Source organism: Leptodactylus fuscus, chromosome 11 (genome assembly GCF_031893055.1).
Source record: "Leptodactylus fuscus isolate aLepFus1 chromosome 11, aLepFus1.hap2, whole genome shotgun sequence".
Lineage (NCBI taxonomy): Eukaryota > Metazoa > Chordata > Amphibia > Anura > Leptodactylidae > Leptodactylus > Leptodactylus fuscus.
In genome coordinates this window covers 14580632-14589101 of record NC_134275.1, presented here as the reverse complement: position 1 = coordinate 14589101, position 8470 = coordinate 14580632, and the positions used below count along the sequence as shown (strand labels likewise).

At 44.8% G+C, this 8470-nt stretch overlaps 1 protein-coding gene across 1 annotated transcript; it reads left to right on the top strand.

Annotated features, from left to right (window-relative positions):
* Positions 1-3275: 3275 nt before the first annotated feature.
* On the top strand, positions 3276-8072 carry LOC142184776 (protein Wnt-11b-like). Its single transcript, XM_075259854.1, has 5 exons — positions 3276-3349; positions 5282-5517; positions 5623-5900; positions 7270-7562; positions 7894-8072. Exons 1-5 carry the CDS (start codon positions 3276-3278, stop codon positions 8066-8068), a joined length of 1056 nt encoding a protein of 351 aa, XP_075115955.1. The 3' UTR covers positions 8069-8072.
* Positions 8073-8470: the final 398 nt, after the last annotated feature.

The following is an 8470-nucleotide window of genomic DNA, read 5'->3' as shown; positions in this document are numbered from 1 at the left end:
ATGCATTTCTGTATATTCGTAGACGTCCAATACTCAGCTTCAGGGTGCATGTAGGAATGAACACCCTCATCTTACATAGGTGTACCCAGTTCATGAGCGCTCCTCATTTTCTTTTAAGATTTCAGGTTATGGGAATATTCCATGTCTGACATCTGACTAGTTGGTCTGATAGCTGGGGCCCAAAGCAGATACCAATCTTGATGTTACCCCCTCTAACATAGAAGTGATTACATGTATAATGGAAACCCACGAACACCAGCGGACAGGGCAGAGTTGGCTGTCTGTATAATCCTATCCTAAAAAAGCACTAGAACCCAATGGTCCTTAGCATCATTATCACCTACTGAAATGGTAAGGTCTTCAGTATCTGATAATTCGAGGTCCGACGCCTGAACTGATCAATTAACGTGGCCATTAGAAGCCATATGCTAAGTATATGGCCAGAAGCAGCCCTTTAATTGAATAGGAGCGGGGCTGCAGTTCCTTGTTCCGCCACTGTGTACTGTAGCAGTGTCACCTGAAACTGCAGTTCTGCTCCCATTCACTTGAATAGGAGCAGGGTTGATTTCGGCCATATACATTACATATCGAATTCCAGGGGTTGCATCAGCTGATCAGTTCGGGATTCAGGTGACAGACCCCAACCAATCTGATACTGATGATCTATTCTGTGCATAGGACAACAGTATCAAGAATGTTCAGGTCCTGGACAACCTTAGGCTGAGGCCCGACGTTGCAGAAACGCAGCTTTTTTTTGTTGCAGATTTAGAGGTAGCACTTACAGATAGGTAGATAAATACATAGACTAATATATGATTGAGATTTATTGTCAATTAATTCCTGTTTTATATGTATGATAAGATAAAAAAAAGTTGAAAATTAGAATAAGTTTGTACAGTGTTGCAGAATATGTTGGTGCCATATAAATAAAATGTATTATTATTAATAAGTTGAGGACAAAGCTAAAGCTCGGTTGCACTCCGTACGGGGATTCCGTTATCCTCTCCGCATGAAAAATGCTGATTTTTTGTCTTTCTTGTACAGAAACCACATAGACCCCATTATAGTCTATGGGGTCTGTGGGTTTCCTTAGGTTTCCAAATCCGAGCGCAGATGTGAACCCTTTGAAAGGATGGGGTTTATCCCAAAATACATTGTATATCTAGAATTCTAATGAATTAGAATTTCTTAATCTTGCACCCAGACTTCGCCCAAATTTTTGTCCCCCATCCTTTTCCCCTTATTTTCTCTTCCACAGGCTGAAAATCTAGAGCGACATATGAAAATTGGTAAAGGCAGAGACTTAAATGTGTAGGGAAGAGACTTCACACTGCGCCATTATCACCACGTGACACCATGATAGGGTCTTAGAGGGACATAAAGCGCAGGGGGTCCCTGCATTGACTCTGACATGCCTAGGATCTTGAGTAGATCTTCTGAGAAGCTGTTTGCATGTAAATAGATCTGAAGTGAAGTCAAATCTACTTTCAAAGCAACCCTGGAAATAGGAGTGTCGCCGTTCACACCTCCGCTGTGTGTGAGGACCGAGGTGTCAAGGCTAATCCGAATATGGCTACTGCCTGAAAGGAGGCCAGTAAAAAGTGTCCTGGGAAGGAAGTGGATGGCATCACGCATCTAGAAAATCAATGCCTTTGTTGAAGAAAATTTACATGCTGGTTTATCTAGAAATCTAGAACATTCCGCCACGCACAAAACCGGGCCACCTATTAACAGGGCTAGAACATAACCAAAGTTATACTTGTAGACAATGGGATCATAACTACAATACAAGAAATTGATCAGTTTTTTCCATCCATTTTTATCCATTTTTGGCAAGAGTTGTTTGTATCCATACGGCTACGGATATACCTATGTGCAGTCAACGTTCGGAGATTCTGTCCCCATTCCGCTTGAAAAATGCAGCGAGAAAAAAGTCCTGCAAGTAGACCAGTGGACCCCATTATAGTAAGGCCGGGGATGCACAGGGTGGAAACGCCACGATTTGTCCGCGGTAGAAACGCGGCAGGAAAATCATGGTGTTTTACAGTAAAAACTGTCGTGCGGACACGCTGCGATTTCCAAGATCGGCACGGTTTTGGAAATCACAGCATGTCAATGACACCTACGGAAATGCCAGCGGTTTCCCAATAGGTATACTAGTTACAGAAAGTTCCCGGAGGAAAACTCTGCAAACTTTCTGTTTAAAGCGCGATATGATGCCGCCATAGTTTTTCCCGCATCGCTTTTTTGCAGCGTGACGTCCTGTGGGGCCCTACTATTAAAGGCTTTCTCTAACCTTATTAGACTTGGCAGTCTTTTATCTGGATTGGTCGCCAATGGATATGACCAAGAATACAGAATGGATGATTATGTAGATAATCTGTTTTCCCTTAGTCCCAACAGCAGCACAAGGCCCATATTGTGCCGCTGGTGGGACGACAAGTAATGTCTACAATCTGGCACTTGTCAGAAACCCCGTTATGCTTTCCTTATTGCAGTCAGGTCTATATGAGAAGATAACGTGGCCACAAGAATGAAATCATGTCCGGATTTCTGACAATCGCCAGATTATAGAACGTTCTACCTTCATTGGCAACCTATGAAGACAACAGATGGTCACCACTAAGATGGTTAGAGAGAACCCCATTCAGATTAATGCCTTGTATAGCAAAATACAACTAAAAACCGCCGCATTTCTGCAATCTATATTATGCATCAATTACCTCCATAATAATTCATAAAATTCCGCATCATGTATTGACCGGCTACATAAGGAGTTGCATACGGATTTGCAACAGTCCCATTCCAGAATATATATAATATATTAATATAGAGTGTGACTTATATACCCCTCAATAGTGACTCTAGGCTTAAAATCTATCTCCATGGACTCAGTAATGGCTCCTGAATGCAAACAGCATTAGACTAGGTTATGTATCCGCACCTCTGCATAGGTTACAATACACACTATAAACACGGTAATCTCATCAGCCGCACTCTTCTCCCGTCCATTGTATGGTAATGAGGTGGGCGGGGCGCTGATCACACTTGTAACGTGGAGATCCGGCCGGGTGGGCGGGGCCGGTGACGTCAGGGGGACTTTAAATGCAGGAGGGCGCAGGTTTGTAGCAGTGAGACGAGACCTAGTGACAGCGATCTGCGGGCTGGATGCTGAGCTATAGGGGCTGAGCGTGCACATCTATAGGCAGTCACTGCATGTAGTCACCGGAGGAGGACGCCCTGCACATCATCCCCTGGATATTCTCTCAACAGCAATGGCTTTATCTTATTTCTGGATGTTATTATTACTTTTATGTTGTGTTGGACCTTGTGGCGCCATCCACTGGCTGTAAGTATATTTCCCCTTGTCTTCTAGGCTACCTGATCCCATATGACTATGTAGCTCAGGACACACTAGGTGCACTGTCAGCCTTAGAGCATGCTTAGATTTAGGGAATGCCCCCTATAATCCTGGTATCACTTACATAATCTTATTACAAATCTCCTGTAGTGTTCTGCCATGACAACCTCTGTACAGAATATTTGCTGCCAGGTTGTCAAATTCTCTTTCCCCTGCCTAGCACCCCACCGCCAAAAAAGTGATGTCTCCTAGCAATGTTTTATGAGTTTGGAAATCTATAATATAATATTTTTATTTGCATAGTTCATTGATATTCATACTGTAGATTGTTGCAAGGCTTGCATGTTGGACACAACAGGAAAAAAAACTTGATACATTTGCAGATCTTCCATGTTTGCACCCAGTGCTAGTTTTAGCTTCCAAATACAGATCCTAATATATTGGGTCCGACACATTGTATTACAAATGCGTTGCTTGCCCTATGTCTCATCCTGATATCCTCAATGGAGATTTACATCACATCAGGTCAATAACTCGTAACTTGTTCATGAGACTGATGTTTTATCAAAAGAACAACTTAATGCCGTTATTTGTACCCGTGTTATGGCCAAGTGTAGATTGTAAACTAGTGCGGGCAGCGGACGCTCTCCTCTTAGCTCACGGTTTATTAATTTGATTACTTGTTTGTTACTGTTCTAATTTCTTTGGACCATATTGGAGGTGATTATTATATTGGCTGAGGGTTGTGGCAGAGTTGTGTTTATTTTCTGTAGTTTTTTTTGGGTGGGGGTTTTTGTGCCAAAGCAAAGACCAGCTTCAATAGGAATGGAAGTAATGGGAAATGTAATAGTGCTTATTAGAGATGAGCGAGTAGTATTCGATCGAGTAGGTATCCAATAGACTACTACAGTATTTCAAATACTCGTACTTGTTTGAATACTACTCACTATTCGCAGTAGATATTCAATTCAGAACCAGCGTTGATTGGCCGAATGCTATACAGTGTACAGCATTCGGCCAATCAACATTGGTTCTGCCGGAGGCTCGTCTGTGATGAGGCATAGGCTAAGATCGGACTACAATGGTGACTGCTGTGGTCCGATCTTAGACTCTGGCAGAACCAGCGTTGATTGGCCGAATGCTGTACAGTGTACCGCATTCGGCCAATCAACGCTGGTTCTGCATCAAATCTTTACTGCGAATAGGAGTAGTATTCGAACAAGTATTTCAAATACCATAGTATTCTATCGAATCCCTACCCGATCGAATATTACTCTCTCATCTCTAGTGCTTATGTTTCTCTTTGTAAATCCATTCTTGGCTTTACAAATAAATAAATAAAAATGGCAACAAATAAACACTTTGTTTGTTTTTCCAGTGTTTGGATAAAGCATAATAATAATACCTGTATAGCACCATCCTATTCCGCTTTGCTTTACAGACACTGACAGTCACTGTCCCATATAGGGCTCCCAATCTACATAAAGCTTAATGGTGTTTCCTAAAGAATCTGCTGCAGTAAATACTATAAAATAAACAATATTCCCTTGATAAATCTCTTGCTCCTCCAGCATCAGTGCTCAGGTGGTCCTGTCTTATGTCCCTGGAGTGATGACGTGCCGATCCAGCATATGACTGCTGCAGCCAATCATTGGCCCACATTTATGGCACATGATTGGCTGCGGTGGTCCTGTGTTGGTACAACAATCATTCAAGAAAGTAAACCAATACCGTCAGGGACCACCAGAACGTCATGGGAATAAGAGCCCCAAAAAATTAATAGAATATATATAATCTTGGCTCCAATAACTATATATCCATGTTACAATTCCAGCCCCTTTCCATTTCAAGCTGCTTTCTGTACCCTATAAAAGTCCATTACTATATAATCTCATCCTTTGATCTTTGCCTGTCTTCTAGTGGCCTCACAATAAATGGCAGTTCAGTAGCCTGGAATGAGAGCGAGCACTGCCGACTACTTGAAGGATTGGTGCCCGACCAAACGCAACTCTGCAAGAGAAACTTGGAACTTATGCAGAGTCTGGTTATTGCAGCAAAACAGACCAAACTAACTTGTCAGCTGGCGTTTTCGGACATGCGATGGAACTGCTCATCCATTGAAGCGGCTCCGCACTTCACCCCAGACTTGCTCAAAGGTAAAGAAGGCTACAAAACGGACTCCATCATGTGCAATACTATTGTGCCAGCTGTAATGCGTATCTGTTACATTTCCTGATTCATTTTATATCTTTCCATTTTAGGAACTAGAGAGTCTGCCTTTGTGTATGCGCTGGCCTCTGCAGCTATAAGTCACACCATTGCCAGATCTTGCGCCTCGGGGGACCTACCCACATGCTCCTGTGGGGCCGCCCCTGCTGAAGTTGCCGGACCGAGCTTTCGTTGGGGAGGATGTGGTGACAACTTGCGATATGGCCTTCAAATGGGATCTGCTTTTGTTGATGCCCCAATGAAATCCAGCAAATTTGGGACACAAGCTACGAAACTAATGAATCTGCATAACAATGCTGTTGGTAGACAGGTAAGCTGCTGACCGATTGGCATGACATAAAGGGCTTAAAAAGAGCATAATACTGTGTGCAGGGGCCAGTATGGGGCGTAATACTGTGTGCAGGGGCCACTATGGGGCGTAATACTGTGTGCAGGGGCCAGTATGGGGCGTAATATTGTGTGCAGGGGCCACTATGGGGCGTAATACTGTGTGCAGGGGCCACTATGGGGGTGTAATACTGCGTGCAGGGGCCACTATGGGGGTGTAATACTGTGCGCAGGGGCCACTATGGGGCGTAATACTGTGCGCAGGGGCCACTATGGGGCGTAATACTGTGTGCAGGGGCCACTATGGGGCGTAATACTGTGTGCAGGGGCCACTATGGGGCGTAATACTGTGTGCAGGGGCCACTATGGGGCGTAATACTGTGTGCAGGGGCCACTATGGGGCGTAATACTGTGTGCAGGGGCCACTATGGGGCGTAATACTGTGTGCAGGGGCCACTATGGGGCGTAATACTGTGTGCAGGGGCCACTATGGGGCGTAATACTGTGTGCAGGGGCCACTATGGGGCGTAATACTGTGTGCAGGGGCCACTATGGGGCGTAATACTGTGTGCAGGGGCCACTATGGGGCGTAATACTGTGCGCAGGGGCCACTATGGGGCGTAATACTGTGCGCAGGGGCCACTATGGGGCGTAATACTGTGCGCAGGGGCCACTATGGGGCGTAATACTGTGCGCAGGGGCCACTATGGGGCGTAATACTGTGTGCAGGGGCCACTATGGGGCGTAATACTGTGCGCAGGGGCCACTATGGGGCGTAATACTGTGCGCAGGGGCCACTATGGGGCGTAATACTGTGCGCAGGGGCCACTATGGGGCGTAATACTGTGTGCAGGGGCCACTATGGGGTGTAATACTGTGTGCAGGGGCCACTATGGGGTGTAATACTGTGTGCAGGGGCCACTATGGGGCGTAATACTGTGTGCAGGGGCCACTATGGGGCGTAATACTGTGTGCAGGGGCCACTATGGGGTGTAATACTGTGTGCAGGGGCCACTATGGGGCGTAATACTGTGTGCAGGGGCCACTATGGGGCGTAATAGTGTGCGTAGAAATGCGGGGGGAGGGGGGTTGGACGAGGTCTTCGACATCACTCAGTCAAAAGTTTGCCATGGGGCCCCGCCATTCCTAGTTACGCCACTGCTTGCAATGGTGTGCTTCATAGCACTAAGACCACAATAGCTTTTGGGTTGCAAAATGTCACATTTCAACTTCACTTGGCACGTCTCCTTGGCAGGGCGACTTCTGCTGTAAGATAACACTCTGGTCTTTGAAGGATGTTTGTTTGTTCTGTTTGGGTGCAGTATACTTACAGAATCTTTCTTTTCATCCAGGTGCTAATGGATTCAATGGAGACAAAGTGCAAGTGCCATGGCGTGTCTGGGTCTTGTTCAGTGAAAACTTGCTGGAAGGGTCTTCAAGATCTGCCAAATGTAGCTGATGAGCTGAAGTCCAAGTACTTGGCTGCCACTAAAGTCATCCATAGACAAATGGGAACCCGCAAACATTTGGTTCATAAGGAGTTGGACATCAGGCCGGTGAGAGAAACGGAGTTGGTTTATTTGAATAGCTCTCCTGACTATTGCACCAGAAATCCCAAACTGGGATCGTATGGAACACAAGATCGGTAAGCAAAAGTTCAATCTCTATTCTGTGCTGCCTAAATTTACTTAACACTAGTATCCGTATGAGCTCCATGTCGGTGCCTGGGTCATAGGTTCTGCAGTTACAGCTAAATATAGTTGATACGTTTGACACTAGCACATGTCTCGGTTATTAACTCAAAGGCAGCAGGTAGACCTGTCACGTCCGGCGTAATTGTAGCCAATTTTTGTCATTGCAATGCAATTGCCCAATAGCGACCACTCATGCAATGCCATCTCCTATAGCTAGGACCTTAGCGGTTGTGGAAGTCGCTGCACAAGCAAATATATAATAAATTTTTCTTTTCATTTTAGACTTTGCAATAAAACCTCTTTAGGCAGTGACAGCTGTAACCTGATGTGTTGCGGCCGTGGGTACAACGTTTATACAGAAACCATCGTGGAGCGTTGCCAGTGCAAATACTACTGGTGCTGTTACGTCATGTGCAAGAAATGTGAGCGGACCGAAGAAAGATACGTCTGCAAGTGAAGTCAATGTTCACGATCCTCCTTGATACCCTGACTGTCTAAACATGGGAATGTACCTGGTCTGAGAAGCAAAGCTGAAAGCGGGTATTCCAAAAAATCCAAGCCTTGTGACTGGACAAATAGTGGGCAACCTTTAGGAACTGGCCCGATCGGCTCCAAAGACGCAGCACCTTGGGATTAATGAAAAGAATGGGATGATGCGTGAAATTGGCACAGGTCATGGAGATGTGGACACTTTAGTAATATTCCTAAAACAAGGACATGATCTCCAAATGAACCTGGAATGTATGATGCACATGTATGTCATGTAAAAAAAAAAAGTATTCATCTTGAGACTGTTTTACTATGTAAATATATTTTATAAATTGTAATTATATTTTTTAATAAATCGTTCTCCTGTACA

Excerpts from the sequence above, each read along its gene's own strand:
- LOC142184776 (XM_075259854.1), top strand. The coding sequence starts at position 3,276 with ATGGCTTTATCTTATTTCTGGATGTTATTATTACTTTTATGTTGTGTT. Across the intron at positions 5,518-5,622 it reads CACCCCAGACTTGCTCAAAG|GAACTAGAGAGTCTGCCTTT; the intron begins GTAAAGAAGGCT and ends TTTCCATTTTAG. Across the intron at positions 7,563-7,893 it reads TCGTATGGAACACAAGATCG|ACTTTGCAATAAAACCTCTT; the intron begins GTAAGCAAAAGT and ends TTTTCATTTTAG.